At 42.5% G+C, this 21,290-nt stretch overlaps 1 protein-coding gene and 1 pseudogene across 1 annotated transcript in view; both read right to left on the reverse strand.

Annotated features, from left to right (window-relative positions):
* Positions 1-9,469, reverse strand: part of MEP1A (meprin A, alpha (PABA peptide hydrolase)) — a 12,931-nt gene extending 3,462 nt beyond the window's left edge. The window contains exons 1-10 of the mRNA XM_008950396.1: positions 9,401-9,469; positions 9,291-9,315; positions 9,140-9,187; positions 8,311-8,351; positions 8,127-8,205; positions 7,689-7,806; positions 5,741-5,916; positions 3,049-3,270; positions 1,991-2,140; positions 523-738 (exon numbers count right to left, since the gene is read on the reverse strand). Coding sequence (XP_008948644.1) covers positions 523-738; positions 1,991-2,140; positions 3,049-3,270; positions 5,741-5,916; positions 7,689-7,806; positions 8,127-8,205; positions 8,311-8,351; positions 9,140-9,187; positions 9,291-9,315; positions 9,401-9,469 — 1,144 coding nt within the window. The remainder of the gene's footprint in view (positions 1-522; positions 739-1,990; positions 2,141-3,048; positions 3,271-5,740; positions 5,917-7,688; positions 7,807-8,126; positions 8,206-8,310; positions 8,352-9,139; positions 9,188-9,290; positions 9,316-9,400) is intronic.
* Positions 9,470-12,634: 3,165 nt separating this feature from the next.
* The window catches only part of LOC103782622, an 11,963-nt pseudogene continuing 3,307 nt past the window's right edge, over positions 12,635-21,290 (reverse strand).

A 21,290-nucleotide genomic window follows, 5' to 3' on the forward strand; every position in this document is an offset into this window, starting at 1 on the left:
TGATTCTATGATTCTATGATACATTATATTAGGGAGTCTTCACACATTAGTGAATGACAAAGGCAACAGGCAAAGGGCCAAAACATAACAAGTAGATGGGAGTGCTAGAATTTGTTCTAGAATTAGCAATTTCTGCCACTTTTCCAGGGACTTATCTTTCCTTGCAAACTGCTGCAGCTTGATACAGGCAGGTTATCACAGATTTTGACTTTTGACAAAATAAAAACATAATGCCACAGTGGCTGAATTTGTCCTACCTAACAAAACGGCCCGAAGTGGGAACTCAGTTCTCATTTCCAAACTACTTATGTTTTTGTATTTCCAACTGTATAAAAATCAGGCTGAGATTCTTATTGACTGCAGGTGAGCACAGGTATTTACATCCTTAGCTGGATTGCAAGATATTCTGGTAGCTTTGGAAAAATATTTTGATTTCTGAGCCAATCCACTGCATTCATGAACACAGTAAGACAACTTTCCCTCCCCTAATATTCTAGATATTCCTCATCTTTCCAGAGTTACCTTGAAAGGTTTGGATTTTCCTCATCTTGCGAACATTTCCAGTGCCATCATCCTCTTTAAGCCAGATGATCAGCTTGTCAGAAAGGCTTCCTGTGGTCTTATAGAAGAACTGGAGGCACTGTTGAGTTCTCTTTGGATAAAGGATTCGAGACTCCAGGACTGCCACCTCATCTGCTTTGCCAGAGCTGGTGCTGAAGTACATGAAGTAGCCAGCATCTGTGAAGAAATTGTAGAGTGTCAGTGTCTCTTTCCCAATTTTCCACTAGCTGCATGGTGTAAATTTATCATTTCAGGACCACTCTTTTGGTAGGTGTACATGCAGGACTTAACATGAATAGGAGAGGAAAATAAAAAAAAAAAAAAAAAGTTCGGGCAAAAGAAATGAGAGAAGGAATTTAAAAAGTCAGATGAGGGTTAGGAGCATGTAATTCTACAAGCTGTCAGATGGTTTTCTTGAGTTATATTGCATTCTTGGACCTGATCAACAAGTACCAGCATTACAAGAAGCTGAGGATCTTTCTTTCCAGTGAGTGGGTGAAATAAGGGGAATAATCTACTTCTGGGTGCAGCAAGCCAAGTTTCTCCTTTATCAAAGAGTAACAAAGCACAAATGAATGTGCTTCAGGACAGGATACCTTCACTCTGTGCTCAGGGAAAATTTACTACAAAAGTAACTTTTTTTTGGAAGCCCATGGTAGTTTATCTTTTCTAAACAATGAGAAAACAGGCCCTTACTTTTCAGAACTGTGTGTTGGGATTTAATCTTTATTGTCACTTGTGAGCTAGCACTCTGTGGCTGGGGCTGACTCTGCCCTTTTTCAGATTTTGTTCCTCTGAAAAATGGCAAAATTACCATGTGAAAAAGAAAGTTATCCCTAAACTCCTACCTTAAAACACTGCAACTTTCTTCTACCTTCAGAACCTGCACTCCTCAAGCTTAACTTATCATTTGCTTTGCAAACACAACATTTATGAGTGGCTATAAGTGTTGTTTCATTCTTATCATGGGGTAATATAACTCTTACTCAGACTTTGGAAGCTGGAGTAAGTCCTTTTCCAGTCTATATTTAAAAGGCCTCTAGCAGAGATGGTTCTTTGTCCCCTTTTATCTTGCTGTTATGGATAACAGTCCACTGTGCTGGAAAAGCTTAATGAGAGCACGAGTGCAGCCATAAACTCACACCCACAGGGCCAAGACACGTGAAGAGAAAATGGGCTTTTTCCTTGACAAGGAACATTACAACTCAGATGTTTGCTGTGTAGTGTCTTAAATATGGTCATTTAACCCTGGGTTTTCAGAGTAGCCAGCACCGGGTTTACTCAAGGGTCGACTACAATGACAAGTTCAGAGAAGTTGTTGAAGACAGGATATCTAAACCACACAGACCAGTACAGACATGCACAAGGGACCATTACTCCAACCCCTAACCCCTTCTCCATAGGGAAGTGTTCTGTTCCTTCATTTTACCTTTGCAGCGCCCAGAAAGTGTGTGGTCTTCTTGCCCTGTAGCATTGCTCCGTTGGTGGACCCAATCTAGATCGTCTCTGGTGCCCTGAATCATACCACAGATATTCTGAAACTCGAAAGAACACTGGTCCAAAAGGGTGTGCGTTGAAGCTGAAAAGAAAATGCACACATGGTGACATCCAAAGCAGTAGCTCATGAAAGTTTTTGCTCTAATTTTGGGGGTCTTTGTTTACACTAGTATAGACATCATATAGAAAAGACAACCCACAACAGATGTGAGCCCAAAGGTGCAAAAGAGGAAACATCTGATTCCCAAAGAGATGTCCGCTATAAAGACAACATTTGACCACTTTGGATAAGATTAGCAGACTCCCACGTGGCAGCTGAAACAGTGACCAATGGTGGCTGGCTCTGTGCCTGCTTGGAAGCTTTGGAGAGACATGTCAGTTTGTGAACAGTGATGGTGTTGAATTTAACTTCTCCTTGGCTGGAGGTTATGGCTCTTCATGGCTCATTTCTTTGCTTGATGAGCATGAGCACCGTTCTACTTCAGACAAAGACCACCCAGTTACCTTACTTAGTTCAGCTGAGTTTGCCTGCAAGTTGATGCTTCTGTTGACAAATCCATGAGGACAACAACGTCTTGCTAACAATGGCATGTGGTGATAACACTTTCAACCACCTTAGCAACCAACTAGACAGTGTTGGACTCTAAACTTAGCCAACCTCAGGCACAAAATGAAGTCTTAAAGATGGACAAAGTACCATACCATTCACCTCACAAAAGCACAATGAAGCTGCCCATACACCAGCAGAACACAACCACATGTCTGAACCCTTAGGAGCAACATGGAAGAGAAGATATAAATGGATTGACTTTCACTGGCAAGTTGACTTTTACAAAAGTAATGACAATTAGCAGACACAAAGAGAAGGATGAGGAGGGAGTAAACAGTTTAGGTCTCTACACCACAGATCCTCTCCTATACCTCCTCAAGAGCACCAGTCAGGCTCAAGTATAAACGAAGAGCCTTTGCCATGGTGAAATGATGACTTACTGCAGTTATACATGCGATTCAGTCTTTCCAGGTCAATGGCACTGAGGTCTAGACGCTGCCCAATGATGTTATCAAACTCTGGTATCTTTGCTGTGATTGTGGGGATGTTTTCATTTTTGTTAAATGAAAGTGGTGCATAGTGCATCACCGACTCGTAGTCGTAGGGGGTGTTCAGATCCGTGATGAAGCTGTCATCGTACTTCACAAAATTGTGCTCTTTGCCTGGTAAAAGAACAGAAAGGTGCTTGATTTTTAGATAAAATGGGAAAAAGTGGCTTCAGCATGGTCCCTTGGATACCATTTTCAGAGACAGAATTAATATACCTGAAAGCAACTACTTGACAGCAAAATACTCAGATTTAGCAAGATTTGTTTATGAAGTCCTATGCACAACAAAGAAGTGTCTTTAGATCACAGTTCTGTGCCCTCACATGTAACTTCAGTAAGTTCAAAATCAGATTTCAATAAGTTGTAAAAAATGTGATCTATAATAGGTCAGATTAGATGGTCTAATAGTAAGCATTCTGGAGGACTGAATATAAGGATCAGTGTACTCCATTCCAGAGCCTATGAATATTGATGAAAACATTTCCAGGATATTAGATCATATCTGGAAACCTTGGAGCCCTCTACTCATTAAGGGGACAGGCATGACAGTCCTGGAGTGTCTCCAAGTTCTGTTCTTTGAAGCAAAGAATACATTAAGAATCTGTGAAAAAAAAAAAAAAATATTTTTTTTTTTACCCTAGATTGACAATACTGCTGTGATATTTCTGTTGAAATGGCTTTCAGAAACATGTTCTTATGGTGTCTTGGTGAAATAAGTTCTCCTTAGAGAAAGCTTTTCAGCATGAAGATGTCTGCCAGGGCAGAGAGAGGGAGTGATTTCACATGCATTGGTATGGAAGTAAAGAGAGATTGCCAGCATTTCCAACTACAAGTTATATTTTCATAATATTTGGCATTCTTTCTCCAAGAAGAAACAGCAAGTAACCGTGCTGGTGGCTAATTACAACTTCTCTGTGTAAAGACTGCCCTTCCCCTCTGCAAGTCCATTCTGGGCACAAAGATCATCAGTCCAAGGCTTGAGATTGTACAAGAGTTTGGGATTGTTTTCTTACAGATACTTGAGTCACACCTTTTGTCAAGAAGGATGAGAATCTTGCTAATTAAGTGTTATCACTTTTTATAGCTGGGAAAAAATCTTGGCAGGACACAGATGTGTGTAATGATGGTGGCTTTTAAGATCATTACCAGGCAAAGGGTAACTGCTAGATGTTTTTAAAAGAAACCATCCATCAAGATGGCAAATTCATTAGGCTCTCTTGTCTGCTTTCTCTGAAGTCTAATAAACTTATTAGCTTTTCTGTCAACAGCAACACAAATAGGAGACCTCTTCTCCTACCAGCCAGCCCTCTGCATTGCAGCTTATGAAAAATACATTCTGGGAAAAACTGCTGCCATAGTATTAAATCTGGAGTTGCAGATCACTCATAAAGGAACACGTGCAAACAAATGCACACACAGCACAATCATATCAGCCTTATTTCTCTTTAGAGGAGCAGGTATCTTTCAAACGGTTTCAGCAGAAGTTTTCTACTTAATAAATTTGCCTAACTGGAAAATTATTTTTTTTTTTTTAATATGGGTAGAAACCTACAGAATATAACAATTGACTGTAATGGTATGAGGCTGTTCCCAGGACTCATTCAGAATAGTCTCACACTGAAGACTATCATCTGTCTAATTTTTTTTATTTCTTTTTTTGGTATTCCAGGTTTGTAGCTACTGAATACACCACAGATAAGTTCAGAGAATCAAATGACACTCTTTTTTGGAGGAAAGGCAAAAAAAGGATGCCTAGACAACTGACACTTTTTTGTCAAGCTTTTTCATACCTCTGTACCTCATGGAGCTCACAACAGTGAATTATAAGCACATTGTAAGACTTCTTCCTTTGGAGGTGGTTAGCTAAAGAACGCAGTAAAAAGGGGCCCAGAAGTCCAAGTCTAGATACTATTACCTTCATCATCACCTTCATCAACATGATTCAAGATAAGAACAAGGTAGGAGTAAGGTGAGTTGGTTTTAGTGCTGTTCCTAACAATAGAAACAATGGTCTGCAGCACTAATATCCACATCCCATCCATTGCTCAGGCATCCCAAAAGACACTGTAGGTTACAGGGTAGAAGCAAGTAGCAATGTGCAAGGCCATTTAACTTGGAACAATTAAAAATATCAGATGCTGCTTAGATGTCAGCAGAAACTGCTTGTACCAGCAGTTCATATCTATCCAAACCAGGACACAGTATTCCCTGAATCTTGGCCCTTTCTGATGACTATTTTTCATGCATTTTTCACTTATTTGCAAAGAAGGTGGGTGCACCTGGAGGCTGATGTGATCATCTTGTCCACACACAGCATGAACAATGAGAGGGCAGCTTTGCTACATTGGCATGACCACCAGCATCTCAGAGCCCCATCCCTGGGAACGAGAGTTTATGCTCAGTGTCTTTGACCAGAGAACTCGTATCAAAATCCTGCTTCATCTACAGATCGATTTACAGTGGACTCAGGTGTGGCCCAGAGTTTCTAAAATCATGTCTTTAAGAAGGTCATAAAATCCAGGAGGAAATATAAGTCCTGGTGAATCTGCACCTTATAAAATCTGACTTGAAGGTCAAAACTCACCTTCAATAATCTCATCCCACCAGATCGTCACATAGTCATCCCGATCCATCCTTGACTGCTCATGGTAAAATCCCAAAGCGTGCAGGATCTCATGTTCCACAATTGCTTTGTAGTCACACCGTGCCCCAATGGAGAGGTTCTGTCCAGTCTGCTGGTCTCCCACCATGGACCAACACCTGAGAAAGAGAGAGATCTGACTGTCTGCTAAGTAGCGTTTCCTCCTTTCTATTTGAGTTCTCAGTCTGCTCAGATGAGTAATAAGTAACATCAAAAATGTTTTAAATATAAAAGAAGTAACATAAATCATTATTTAGATGCTGATCTGATGCCTTGATACTCTACAAATACTCTACTCTGAAAGCAGACTAAGCTCATTGTGATTGAGGAGGAAAGGAGCTTTTCAGCCAATTCACTGGGAACTTTTTAGGATAGCTCAAGGATGATGTGAAAGGCAACTGCTAAAGAGCATCCTCTTGGACTGTAGCTTCATTTACACATCACAAAGCAGTGGGGTGAGGTCTGTTGAAGGACCTCTGAACACACTAATGCTGGCACTGAAAACAAAGAGCTTGAGCCTATGGTGTCTTGAATAGCTGCTACCAGGGATTTTCCAGTATCAGGCTTTTCAGCAACAACTTGTCAAAAATCACAGTGCTTGCATTTTTTTTTAAGGGAAGGGTCATAGGACATGTTACTCACGGAAGAGTTGAGAAATATCAGTGCCTGTAGGCCTTCATGAAGTGCTAGGAGAACCAGAAATAGTCACATCTGTTATAGTGAGATTTTTGTTCTTTTCTGGATGTTCTTTCAAACATGTTTAGAATTAGGAAATAAAATAATTTTTTTTCCAGTTCCTGAAAACCTGAATCTCCGAATCCTTTCAGATTTTGAGAGAATCTTTAATTAAAGAAGAGCCACATCAAAACAATAGCAATATTATGATAAACTGACCTTGCACAGCTATTTTTGACCTGTCCTCCAAAGATTTCAAAAACTAAATTCTGGCTATTCACATCCTTGTTAAGTTAAGAGGATGTACATGGGACTTGTTTCATCCACCACTGAAATGGAAAACAATCCCAGGTAGTGAAGTGGAAAAACCCAGGGATGCTGGAATCCACCTCATCGAAGAGTAATCATCCAAACATCAGATTCCAACTTCATTATCTAAATATCCTCTTAGTAGAGGGAGGGAGCTGCTTCCAAGCTTTGTGTCTGAGAAGATGGGTTTCTTCACTGGTGGCCCCTTTTTCCTCTGCTGACAACAATTTTACACTAAACTTTCAAGTTGCTGAAGTCCCTATATACAAGAGGGACGTGGACCTGCTGGAGCGTGTCCAGAGAAGGGCCACGAGAATGACCCGAGGGCTGGAGCAGCTCTCCTGTGAGGACAGACTGAGACAGTTGGGGCTGTTCAGTCTGGAGAAGAGAAGGCTCCGAGGTGACCTTATTGGGGCCTTCCAGTATCTGAAGGGGGCTACAAGAAAGCTGGGGAGGGACTTTTTAGGATATCGAGTAATGACAGGACTGGGGGAATGGAGCAAAGCTGGAAGTGGGCAGATTCCGGATGGACATGAGGAAGTTCTTCCCCATGAGAGTGGTGAGACCCTGGAATGGGTTGCCCAGGGAGGTGGTTGAGGCCCCATCCCTGGGGGTCTTTAAGGCCAGGCTGGATGAGGCTCTGGGCAGCCTGATCTAGTGGGAGGTGTCCCTGCTCATGGCAGAGGGGTTGGAACTGGGTGACCCTTGTGGTCCCTTCCAACCCTGACAGATTCTGATCTGTTTTAGCAAAGGACTTAGTAGTGTTGGCTTAATGGTTGGACTTGATGATCTTGAAGGTCTCTTCCAGCCTACAGGATTCTATGATTCCATGATTCTAAGTCAAATGGAGAGAATCCCTAGCTGATTCTATAGAGCAAAATTAAATAGAAATTGCTGTAACTCTTACCCATTTTCTTTTCTGAAGAATATGTAGGTTCTCTCTCCTTCATATGGCTTGAAATCAACGCAAGACTTAAGACGGTACATTTCAAAGGCCTGGAGAATGACTCCTTTGGCATTCAGATCTGGAAAACATGCATCAGGAAAGCAACTTTAACACTCTGAAGATCATTCACCCTGGAGAGGTAAGGTATGCACACAGGTATACACATGAGACCAAAAGCTAAAAAGATTTAACAGAAAAAAATTATTGCATTTTATTAAATTGTGTTTTGTTATGATGGCTGTAGAAGAAAAAAACATGAGTTTGATAGAAAGGAGACATCTAGTTATTAGTTTTAATGTGAATCAGTTCTGAAAAAGACAAGGATTTTTTTTATCACAGTGACTGCAGTACACTGCAATGAAAATTGGAGCTAAAATCTGAATAAAATATCTGCCTTACCTAGATTATCACCCAGAATGTAGGGGATGGGGAACTCCCATCTGTAGTTCTCATTTCTTAGGGCATTCCGCTGATTTTGCTGAAAAGGGAATTAATAGCTGGTGATGCATCTGCTGTGGGGAGATGATTTGTACCAAAAATACTATCAGGACAAGTGATAGACATAAAGTTTTTTATTACTTACAGGGAGCAAGATGTCACCCTGAAAGAGGTCCAGTCCAGCAGCTGAAAAGTAATTTAATGAAAGATAATGTAAATGAAATATCAAATCTATTTCACCTCTTAAACCATATTGAGCTTACTGATACAACGTTAAAGTCCCTGGGCATTTATGGAAAATAAAAAAGGACCAGCCTCTTTATGCTGAAATACAAGGACAGGCCTAAATGCAAGAGTAGTTTCTACTCAGTGTTCACTACTTAGCAATGTCTGCATTTTTGGTGGCACAAATCTGATGGCCAACATTATCCATGTGTAGTCTGATAACCTCTTGCTTGCTATCAAGAAGTGACAACAGAGAGTGAGACTGTGCTCTAGAGAATACAGTGCTACTGAGCAATGCATCAGGAAGAACACTGTACAGTGCACCATCAAAGGAAATATGGAAATTTCCATTACAGGAAAATAATTTTTTTAAAAAAAGTAGAGGAAGGCAGTAGAGTATGCTGTGTCTTTTCCATTTTGTTTCCTTACCATTTATATAGAAGCTCAGTAAACCTCTAAGCTATTTTCCACTTTGTAACTTCAGAAAAATCATACAGATATGGAGGAAAATGCTTTAACACCATGGGTCTGTCCAGACTTCAGACGTGAAGGAGATCTGCACCCCTTGTTTATGTAGGGTTACAGTCCTAGGATAGATTCATGTGTCATAGACAGAGGAGGGTAATTCAGAGCTCAGTTATATTAGTCTTGTTTCCATGAACTACCCGACATCTTTTTTTACAGTACTAAAAATTCAGCATTTTGCTCACAATTTTTCAGAACTTCTGAGAATTTTGACATAAACTCACCTAAGTTTATATCTGGAATGTCTTTGATTATCTCACCATCATCAGCATCTGCTGCTGCAAGACAGACAAAACATTAAGTGTTCAGATGTGGTGGCACACAGCAAGCAGAAGAAAATGTTTCAAAACTCAAAACAGCTCAAAGGACACTTACCAGCTTCACGGGAGAGGTGCCCGACCTGAAAGAGAATAAAGTACAACCAGCATAAGGAATGAGATGTCTCTGGACTGAGAGGAACCTGTGGAAATCAAGTGTCTACTTACAGAGGCCGGAGTACCATAAACATAACATAACAGAAGTGCTAGGCAGAGTGGGAAGATGCTGGAACCCATTTTTGCAGGTGGAAAAGGAGCTGGTCTCATCTCTTGCAATATATAGGGCACATTGCTGAGCTCTCCACAGAACATCAGCCAATCAGCTTCAAACTTGTCACCTTTGTAACTTTATTATAACAGCAAGGTCTTCCTCATAAATGGCACCTGATGGCATATCAGTTACTTTGGAGGAATGTTACAGAGAGGAACGTGATAACACCATGTATTCAGTGCAGCTGGTGAAAGGCCAGCCCAAGAAGATCTCAAAGTCGCTGACTCCTTCCCCTGTGCTTGTTATCTGTCAGCATTACAACCTCTAGTGCACAAGAGGAAAGTCTCATGTTTAAGCAGAATTATTCTGGGTTTATAGCACTCCAGTGACATTAGAATTTGGCCTGTTGCTGTTCTCAATAAATAATTAACATCTCATTGTAAAGATTAGAGATAAAAAAAGATGATTATGAATGCCCTGACGGTGTTTTCCCACAGCTGATTCCATCCCAGGACTGATGCCCACGTGCACAACATGTCATTCTTTGCCTCCAGTAGATCCTTGGTCTTCCAGTTTTATGCTCCTTTCTTTTTGGTAGGTTTCAGAGATGACAAACTCTTGCCCTGTACTTCGTTGTCTTCTTTCTCAAGGAATATGGGCTAACTGAGCCAAGGCTCCAGAAAGCTCTAGATCTCCAAGAGGTCCTGCAACATACCTATTATCCCATTGCAAAAGTCCCATGTGCACCAGAGTGTCTCAGTGCCTTAAACTCAGGCAATTGAATCCTGCTGCCTTGTTTCACGTCTGATTTACAAGTGATGAAGATGAGGACGCCCACCTCTGTGTTGAGCAATTAGGTAGGAAAAGGCTTGTGCCACAGACACCACCACCCACAGTGGTGGTGGGAGACACTGGACTTCAGTGTGAAGAAACCTCAAATGCAAGTAGGTTTTGAGTAGGAAATGTCCCTGTGTACAGTGAATACTTTGTCCTAGAAAGGTGTCAGTCCTTCAATCTAAGCAACATATTTTCCTCCAGACAGTTCAAAGTAGGAATCTATTTGTATGATTTCAGATTGCAGAAGAGTAAATACAGAAGTCTTTTGGTGTTTTTTTGAGAAGGGCCCAGGAGGAATGATCTTTCACCTAGCACACATGGGTCTTCTTCAACACTTGCCTTTATGAACTACTGCATTGAAGGACACTGATACCTAAGCCCAACAGGACATGCTACTAGTAAAACAGAAGGATTTTATATCATGTAAAGGCTGTTTTCACAGCTGAGCAAGGAGTCAACACACAGCACAAAGGCCATGATTTGCAGATGTGTAGTGCTGGATGTCAGAAAGAAAGAAAAAACTGATGCAAAGTCAGAGCAGTCTGAAAAACACTTGAGTTTTAGTACCCTGAACTTAAACATTAACCAAGAAATTGCAGAGGATGTCTAAAGATTAATCACTCTGTAGATATATATTTGAGTCTGTAGAGGACAGTGGTTATGCAGCCATCTCATGTTATACTAATGCAATTTAATAAATGCATTTAGCACTTTGCACAATGTTTGCATCCCTAAAGGCATCCTGTGTTCAATTCATGTGGCAAAGTTTTGGTAGCACGGCAGCTACAGGGGTGGCTTCTGTGAGAAGACACCAGAACTTGCTCCCATGCCAGCCAGAGCCTGTTTCAGCTGGTTCAAAGATGGACCCACTGCTGGCCAAAGCTGAGCCCATCAGTGACATCAGTTACAGCTCTGGGATAACATCCTTAAGAGGAAAAACTGCTGCAGAACAGCACCCAGAAAGAAGTGTGAGAATATGTGAGAGAAACAATTCTGTAGACACCTCTGCAGACATCAAGGTCAGTGAAGAAGGAGGGGAATGAGGTGTCCCCGATGCAAGAGCAGAGATTCCCCTGCAGCCTGTGGTGAAGATCATGATGAGGCAGGCTGTCCCCTTTCTTCCCATAAAGGTCCATGGTGGAGCAGATATCCACTTGCAACCCCTGGAGGATCCTACTCCAGAACAGGTGGATGCACCTCGACAGAAGTCAAGAACTTCCCATGAGAGCCCATGATGGAGCAGGCTTGTGGACCCATGGAAAGCAGCCCAGACTGGAGCAGGTCTTCTAGCAGAACTTGTGACATGGGGTCCATGGAACACTAGAGTAACAGTTCCTGAAGGACTGCACCCTGTGAAAAGGTCCCCTGCTAGAACAGCTCATAAGGAACGGAAGCCTGCGGTGGGAAGGACCCACACTGAGGACTGTCTCCCTCGAGTGGGACCCCACCCTGGAGCAGGGAAAGACAGTGGGGAGGAAGGAGCAGTAAAGACAGGGAGTAATGAGCTGACTGCAACACCCATACCTTGTGCTTCTGCACTGCTCAGCTGTAAGAAGTAGAGAAGCTGAGAGTGAAGCTGAGCCTGGGAAGAAGGTGTGTAGGGGAGTGTTTTTAGATTTGATCTTGTTTCTCATTGTCCTACTCTGTTTGAAAGATAATAAATTGATTTCCCTAAGCCAAGGCTGTTTTGCCCAGGACAGCAGTAGATAAGTGATCTCCCTGTCCTAATTTCCATGGGCTTTTCATTGTATTTTTGTCCTCTTGTCTTGTTGATGCAGGGGAGTGATAGGCCATTTTGATGGGCACCTGGTGGCCCACCAAGGTCAACCCAACACAAGGTCCAAACAAATTCCTGTTCTACCCTCATAAAAACTTCTCAGTAACGTTGAACTGGGTCCAGAGGCAGGTGAAGGTAGGGCAGCACGCTATTCTTTGCACAGTGACCTAATGAGGTGAATAGTTAAGAGTGAGAGCTATCAAGAACTAGGCTTGAAGAAGTGGCAATGGCCATGGGGAGAAAAGGAAAGTCCTGGAACAGGTTCTTGGAAAGTCAAGCACTGGTGCTTCTGCTTAGGGAAGGCTGGACAGAGAGATTTCAGACACAAGAGCTGGGAAGTAAGCATTGCCAACAGCAGATATAACCAAAATGAATGAAACCTGTGAGGAATGAAACAATGGAACATTGGACCAAAATAATCTTTGGAGAGTCTGTGGGTTTAATCTCTTAAAACTAACAGGAAAGCTTAGTTCAAATTCTTAAAACACAGAAACCACAGAACACAATTTCTTTAGTGAAGTAATATTTTTTATCAGTCATGGATGACTGTGCTTGTAGTGAAGAGGTTAAGGGTACTTCAAGGGTGGACTGGGACTTCAGATGTAAACAAAGGGGTGAAATTTGCAAGAAAATAAAAAATTAATACATGAAGCATAGAGTACAGTTCTATCATGTATTTAGGGATGACACTCAGGTTGATTTCAGGGGTAAGAAACAAAGCAACAATAAGTCATCCAAACATCTCTAGAGGCTGCAGCAGTACCCAGCAAAGGAGGTAGGAGGTGGAAGGACAGAGAGCTGCAGGCATGCACATCTGGCACTCCAGTCTGGGTCTTTCTCAAGACCACCAAGGGATCCCGGGACTACTGACCTGGAGGGAAACTGGGTGAGAGAGCAGGGGGCTTGGGCCAGAAGTGGTCTGAAACAGGGATAGGAAGGGAAGAGTTGGGGTGGAAAGGTTTGTGGGGGAGTGGGAGGTGTGGGACAGACCTTCAGTGGTTATACACAGACAACTTCCAACTTTCATTGGAGGGCAATTTAACACTGCTCCTGAGGTTTTGTAAACCCTGGTACCAAAACGAACATTCAAATGCAGAGACTGGAAATGTATAAATTTGACCATATTAGATTCAATACCTAGAAATTAAGCTGAACCCATTAATAATTGGAGATTACATACAGTCTCCTAACAGGTCTTTCAATTTCTTAACTACAATTTCACCTAGTAGCTGCAAATGTTTTGGGGACCACTGCCACCCATGTGACACAGCAGGACTGAATTTCCCCCCCATGAGTAACTCCTGGTACAAAGCACTGTCAGGGAAAGCACAAAAGAGACCTTGGCTGCTTTTCTAACTGCTAATGGGGACTTGGAAGCATTGCTGAACGCCCTACAGGACCTGCAGAAAACCCAGGCCTTTCTGTATGCCAGAAATGTAGACTGCTCTTTGCATATTTCTTAGGCAGCAGACGTTCCTGGTTAAGCATTCATGGGAAGCAGCTCTCCCAACTTGCAACAGTTCTTGCCATCTCTAAAGTTTCTCCATTCTCTGCTGGAATGAAAATAAAAGAAAGTAAAGGAGAAATCCTCCTGCCAGGAGAGTTCACAGCCTGGTGTCCACAGCCCTGAGTCATGCAGAGTGGGTCTGATTGTCACAGTGCACTCTCAGCTGTCCTCTCCTAAGACAAGTGCTCTGACACCTGTACCAGGGTCAGGACTGGTTTAATGCTGAAGTGTTTCCACTTTCCAGGCACTGAGATTTTCCAGAGGACATTCACTTCAGAAGGGTGATAGGATTCATCCCACCCACTGTTAGTCATCAGTCATGGATTCCTTTGCAGCTGGTGACAATCAGCCTGTCAGAAGAGCATTTCATCACAAGGACAATGAAGAGGGATGCACTGCTCCTCAGAGGTACCCCCTGCTCTCAAATGACCCTCCAGGCAGTGGAGAAAGTTCATTTTTTGACACCTAACATGAGATAATATGAACCCAGCTGGTGACACGTGGCTGTTACAAAGGATGAGCACATGCATTCCCTTTGGCCTGCTCAGAGGGATGCCTGCCTGTCAGGCTGCCCTCTGCACCAGGCAGCTCTTTTCACCCTTCTTCCCCTGCCCTGTTGCCTTTGGCAGAGCACAGTGACTGCACACAGTCCTGACAAAATCTGCAACCTCAGGAGAGAAGCTTTGGACCAAAAACTCCCCCTGCCAGTTTTTCAAGGTCCAAAATTAACTCTTTCATTTTCAAACCACAATTTTCTTTTGTCAGAAGTCACATAGGTGTGGTGGCAAACGGGAACACCATTAAGTAGACGGATCTTCAAGACGTGGAAGCATAATCTGTCCTGAAAATATGATTTTCAGAGATGAGAGAATCAAGGTCATCTACAGGGTTCCATATTGGCTATTCAAAAATCCAGGCACCTGAAATCCCTAGGCATTTAAAAAACTTGTTCCTGAAATATTTGATGCTCTAGATGTTTGCTAATCCCCCTCATCTTTTGCACTTTCCTTACAAACAGAAGTATTTACCTACTCTGTTCCCACAGGGACTCTGATAATACTCTACCTTCAAAATCAGCAAAGTTTTTTTAACTGTAATTTTTAAGGAATTTTATTCCAGTGCAGCTCCCTGTGGGTGAGGAATGTGTTCCAGCCAACACTTGGGCTCATGTAACAGTTGCAGAAAGAATAAAAATTTCCAGTGATACATGGCTTGTCCCACTGCACTGTGTCATTTCTGCTTGTTGTGCAAAAATATAGAAATAACTAAAGCTGATGTCCAGTCAGCCCAGTAGTGTTGCGTGCAGAACAGATCAAGCCTGGTCTTGGCTTTCAGCACTTTTCTCCAGCTTGAGCAAACCTTTGCATTTCTATATTTCTCCCATGTGCACTCTAAATTACCATACACTGGCTGGTTTGGTTCTGTAGTAAAGCTAAGGCTGAGGGACATCCTGTGGATTACATCAGGGTCTTGATCCAAAACAGACAAGACAAGTTGTCTGTGTCCAGCTGGCCATTAAGAAGGCCATGGTTTGGACTGCTGCAGAGGTGGAATGTAATCCCCATGTAATTCGTGTAGGTGATGAATTCCTCCCATGAGGGTACAGCTGTAAGGCAAAGGCACAGCCTCTGAGCTGTGAAATACAGGGCTCACCACGTAATCACCTTTTGAAGTACTGTTAAAAAGAGATGTGAAGCTTCTGATGTGCCAGACATCGGTGGGGCAGTTTGTCTCTGTCAGGCTGGTGTCATCGATGGCAATGCCCCCTGCAGATTTGGCTGGATCTCCTCTGATGCCCTGAAACCCATACTGGAATTTGTTCTGGACACTGAAGGGAATGCTGGCCAACTTCCAGAGATGTTCTCCGTCAGCTGAAGGGGGAAATAAATATTTGTGAGGATGGCAAGCCCAGGACACAAGCCCAAATCAAGCTGTGCCTTCCTCAAGCATCCTGTGACCTGTTTGTTTGGATGGTGATTGTCTGATGCCCTGTGCATTAGCTAACCTGGGAACAGTATCAAGGGAACCACCTCTGAGCCAAATTCTGTTCTCATGGGCACTAACTCTGGAGTTATTCAACTGAAACAAATGAAGCTTTTAGATTTACACTGGACATATGAGCAAATTTTCATAGGATAAACCATGCCAGTGTTGTCTTGCATCAAAGTTTGCCAGAACTTCAGGTAGGAAAACATGCTGTCACTTACCTGTAACAGTGTGCAGCTTTTCCATCTGTCTTACATTTCCAGTTCCATCATCCCTCTTAACCTAGACAACTAGCTTATCCTCTGGCCTTCCACTTAACCTGTAGAAAAACTGAAGTCATTTTTCCTTCAAAAGATGCAGGATTCCAGAAGAGCTGACTGACCAGCATGTCCAGTTTTGGTATCTAAGTGCATGAAGTACCCTCTGTCTGGGAAGCTCCAAACACAGTGGTGTGAAAAAGTTTTTGATCCATTCACTAGTGAAATGTCAGTGCTAAAAGAGCTAGAAAGTTATTTTCAAAGTGGAAAAAAAGATATTTTAATAGAAAAGGGTTCTCTCTACATTGCAAATCTATATTAAAAATGTATTGAAACATGGCTTGCAAACTAGTGTTGAGTTGATTAAATAAGCTGCACATTTGGTTCCCTTCTTTAGAAATTAAGTACAAACCATGCATGTGCCAATCTTGTTAGTGTGTGAAAATGTAAGTGGATGTACAATATTGGAAGGGTCCTGTTAGGTCAAAGCCTTCACTCTTCTGCTTTGCCTAGAAACCATGCCCTGCAAGCTTTTATCAACACATCAGACTGCCCTATGAAAGTATCTAAAGACAGTTGCCTTACTTCTGCTATGGGTGAAGAATTTATTCATTTCCAGCCAAATTACTTTGTATCAACTCCTGTCCTCTCATACAAATGTGTCTGAAATAACTTATTTCCTTTACTTCATGGATATTCTGCAATGCTGTCTGTGAGGCAGAGCAGTACCTCCTCTGAGTCTTTGATCTTCCTGGTTGCAAAGGCTGACCACCTCCTCTCTCATCATCCACATCAGCCCCATTCTCTATGTTCCACTTTTAAATCAGCTTCTTGGAGATGACTGAGAAATTGTATGTGCTTCACCTAACGGCCTCAACACATCCCCTCCCTACAGTGAGTCTCTCTCCTGACAGCAAGGACATCTTCAAGCTGCATCACACTGGGAGTTTCTAAATACCTTGTGGTTGACAAAAATACCCTGTGGTTTACAACTTTCTGTCTGTCTGTCTGGGAGATGACTTATGTAAACAGCAAAGATCTTGTGGGGAACAAGAACTCTGAATTGCCACCTGATGCTGCCCTGAGCTCCACTGCTGTTTCCAGCTATGTACCTATGCTTGGTTGTGCTCCTGTAGAGCATTGCTGCCCTTCTGCAGTAAGTTCCCCTACAAATACCAAATAAAACCTTTTTTTTTGTTTGTTTCCCCAATAACTGCTGGCCTGTTTGCTCTCAGGAAATTTCTGAAGGCTGACAACTTAAGTTGTGAAGTTTTTTTCTTGCTCCTCCTAGAAGCTGAGCAGTTATTTATCTGTCAGCAGCCACGAGAGGCAGGAAGCCACCGTCAGCATCTCAGTCACACGCCTTGTCACATACCCAGAGCCTTTACAGTGTCAGCAAACCACACACCCTGCAAACCACAGGAAAACAGCTCATCAAACAACAGCCAAACAGACTTGTGCCTCTAGAACCAAGACATTGCTGAGGATGGGACCTAAACAGCCCTGCTCAGAGAGTCTTCCAAGTGCTGGTTTTTGTACCGTGCCTTTCACCAGGCTCACATCTGCCATCTGAACCCCACATGAGATGAGAACAGGGGCATCCCCTTGCCCTGCCTGCTATGTGCCTGCTCTCCTCATCACTGACTGCAAATCTGGTATAACCACAGGATCTCCAAACTGCAACCAAACAGAATGTTAGGCAGCAAACACGATCCAGTACTGCCAAAAGCCTTCACTTACTCTCCTCCCTGTGAGCATGTTCCACAGAATGTCTTTCTGTTCTGTTCAGTACTTTTCCCCTCTCATGCACTGTGAGACACTTTTGTAACTAACCACCACTCGTGTTTTGGGAAGCAGATGTGCCTAACCAGGACCACTTGTACACAGACCAGACAGGCTCATGCTTGTGACTTTCAAAAAGAAACTTTTTTGCTTGAGGATTTTTGGACTGTCTATGTGATAATCCTCAGCAGTGTTTCATCTCCCCGCTGCCTCTGAAAACTACAGACTCTATTCAGTTCCTGTGTCCTGGCAAAATGCTGCAGAACTCACTACAATCTTATTTCTTCAATATATGTTTAAATCAGTGCAGTTGGAGCCTAAGAGTCAGTCAAAAGGATCCCATGCCACACATCCCTCAGAAGAGGGGAAATCACTGTGGGTTTGCTTCTCAGATCATCCTTTAGTCTCCCTATGTAGTGGAACTTGAACAATCTTTGAGTTACCAGCAGCTACACACTCCTGTTCCAGCTCTGCATCACAGAGCAAACCCTCCCTCAAATTAGTCTTCTGAGGTGGTTTCATCTTGCTCCATGACACATTGTTGGAGCTCAGCTGCCAATTTTGGTGATCCTGGATTGGTTTCAATGTCAAAAACTGTCTACAGACAAGATCTGTGTGTTGTGATATGTGCTTATGCATGTCCTTCCGTGGGGAAGCCTCAAGTGAACTCCTGTGCAAAGGGAAAGTGTCTTTCAGTTTTAAACCAAAACTAGAAAATTTGTAATGTGTAGAATGATGAGAGTCTCACCTGACTAAACTCTGTGGACTTTCACTACAGTCAGTTGTGGCAACCTGGTGGAGCTCCTTTCATTTTAATGGAGCTATCACAGATTTACAACAGCTAAGCCTTGAACTGCCATTTCTTCATGATAAAATACAATGCAAGGAGAAGATCTAAAGAAGGGCTAAACATTTCAAACTAAAATGATTAGCCTTTCTATGTGAAAATTCAAGAGACATGTTTATCATCAGATATAGAGTGATTAACATTAATAGAAGGGTATTTCTAATGGCATTTATCTCTGTGTATCTTCATTGCATGGTAAAGTCTAATGACCATCTAAAACTACACCTATTACCTGCACAGCTTCCCACCAAACTGTGGTCTTCTTCTCCTGGTGTGCCCAGTGTGTGGTCCCAATTAGCACCATCTTGTCCACTTTGCACCATCCCACAGATACTGATGTATTCAAAGGAGCACTGGTCCAAGAAGATAAGGCTTGAAGCTGCCAGGAATAAAGTAACATATATTACCATATCTACTGATATCAAATAAGGCTCTTGCTGCTCTGCTGAAGCTCGTGGAAATAATCAGGTGTATGATAAAACAGTATGTCAGTACTGTGGAGCATGTTGAGTTTTAACTTCCATAGCTTTGATAGTGGATCTAGAAAGCAAGGTTATCCTCATTTTGCTCCTGACACCAATTGTCTTACCAAACATCACACAGGCATTAAAAAAGAACTTTAAGTACTCTGATTGTAGAGACCTCAGTTTCAGGCTACTGTTACTTGAAGATTTTACCATCCTCAACAACATGATGACCATCCTCCATAAAGGAAACTGTCATTATTATAAGTAATATTATGGGAAAATCCATGTGAATGAAAGGTGTTAGACTTTGATTCACAATGGTATTCTATAAAGAAATGGGGAACTGGCCATCATGGAGCTTGCTGCTGTATAAGAGCTATAGTTTCTCTTAGCATTGTGAGAGTATCCCAAAGGTGGAGGGCTCTGGCTCCTCTCATGTGACTCCATCGATGTTATCATGAAGCTTGAGTAAGGATTTCCAAATGCAGGTGTGAGAAGAAGGACTTCCTGCAGTTGTACATGCCATTCAGCCTCAGCAAGTCAAGCCTGCTGAAATCCAACCTCTGCCCAATGATCTCAGTAAATTCAGGAATTTTTGTTGTAACAGAAGGAACATTGCTATTGATGTTGAAAGAACAAGGTCCATAGTGCAGGGCTGACTCATAATCATATGGGGTATTGAGGTCACCAAGGAAACTGTCATTGTGTTTGTCAAAGTCATATGCAAAACCTAGACAAAAACATACACAAGTGATTAGGGAAGACCAGAAATAAAACATAACTTTTCAAAATGCTTTACCTGTGACTAGATAATGGTCCAGTTGCAAACAGCCATTCTCAGCCAGAGACATTTATCATTGTGAAAAAAGGAGCATGCATCTACAGTCAGTTCTCAATCATTTCACATGTGCATCATACCCTCAATAATTCCATCCCACCATATCTGAACATAGTCATCATGATCCATCCTGGATTGCTCATGGTAAAATCCCAGGGCATGCAGGAGCTCATGTTCCACTATGGCTTTGTAGACACACCTCTCTCCTACAGATACTGTTTGGCCACTCTGAAGGTTCCCCACGTAAGACCAGCACCTGTAAGGCAAAGACTTAGATACTGCACCCATTGTGCATAATAGCTCCTGTGATTTGTATCTACAAATTAACACAACTGCAAGATCAAGGTAAAAGTGAAAAAGAAAACGTGTTAGAATTTCCCATCTGAGTCTTCCTGTCTTGTTTACACTAGATTTGCAATGCCAGAACACAGAGCAACATGCACCTTCACCCTCCTGCCACAGCCTGGCAAAGAGTGCCTGTCCCAGATGTTGTTCTCTTGCTTCATTTTGCCCTCTCTGAAGAGCAGTGTGTGCATGTTCTTCAGCTGGTCACAGATCAGAAGGAGGTGGTGACAGCAAGTCCTACTGCTCTTCAACCCTGGGTAGCCCCAGCTCAACCAGTATAGGAAGGGGAGTAGCAGAAGATGAGCAGTGCTGGAGAGTACAGCAGGTGCCTTATAACTTCACAGACCGCATTGGCTGCTGTTTATGTGCACGTTTACCAAAATATCTTAATAAATATGAGCAGCTTCCAGTGAACTCATGTTGTCCTGGCTTCCCTGGTTTTGTTCCTAAATACCAATTTAAATCCTAACTCTTCATGTCCGTTCAGAAATAACCATCACTCTGTATGTAAAGAAACAAAATAAGCTGCCTAAAAATGCTGTGTACCACTCTCCCCACACTCAAGGGCAGATCTACACTAAATGCCTAGACACAGACACTAGCTACCGTCACCAGTTTCCTGATGGTCCTTCCCAGCAGGCAGGAAAATCTCCTGACCTAACTTTAGATAGTTACAGTGTTGGCATCTGCTCCTGAGTTATCTTCCCTGGCACCTTTACAGCCCCTGGACTGCCACAGGCATTTGGGATGTGAGTCACCAGACCTATTTCACACTTCTATTTTAGGTGACATGGACTGTGGCCTGGAAGAGTCTCCACTTCCCAGCTGAACTGCAAAGGCAACCTGCAGTGACCTGCACAGCAGCAGAGGCTGCTGGCTTCAACATTTGGTTGGGTAAACCAACCCTGCATCTGAATGCAAGGAAAAGGCTCCATGCTAATGCCAGCACACTAGTGACATACCCAGGCCCTAACCAACACCTGGAGGAAGTCATTAGTTTGTTTTCCCTGAAACAGTGCCAAGAAAGGGACTCATTTCAATTGCTATAATGCAAATGTAAATAAAATAGTATTTTCTTAAATTAAGAGAACATTTAATGCAGTTAATACCTTTGGTTAGTCTGTTTGCATTAGTTCTATCTCCAGTATACAAATAAGGTCTGGGACAGAAATGTGGCTCAGGTATTTATGTCCTTTGAACAAGC

Source organism: Merops nubicus, unplaced genomic scaffold, assembly GCF_000691845.1.
Source record: "Merops nubicus isolate BGI_N331 unplaced genomic scaffold, ASM69184v1 scaffold19532, whole genome shotgun sequence".
NCBI lineage: Eukaryota > Metazoa > Chordata > Aves > Coraciiformes > Meropidae > Merops > Merops nubicus.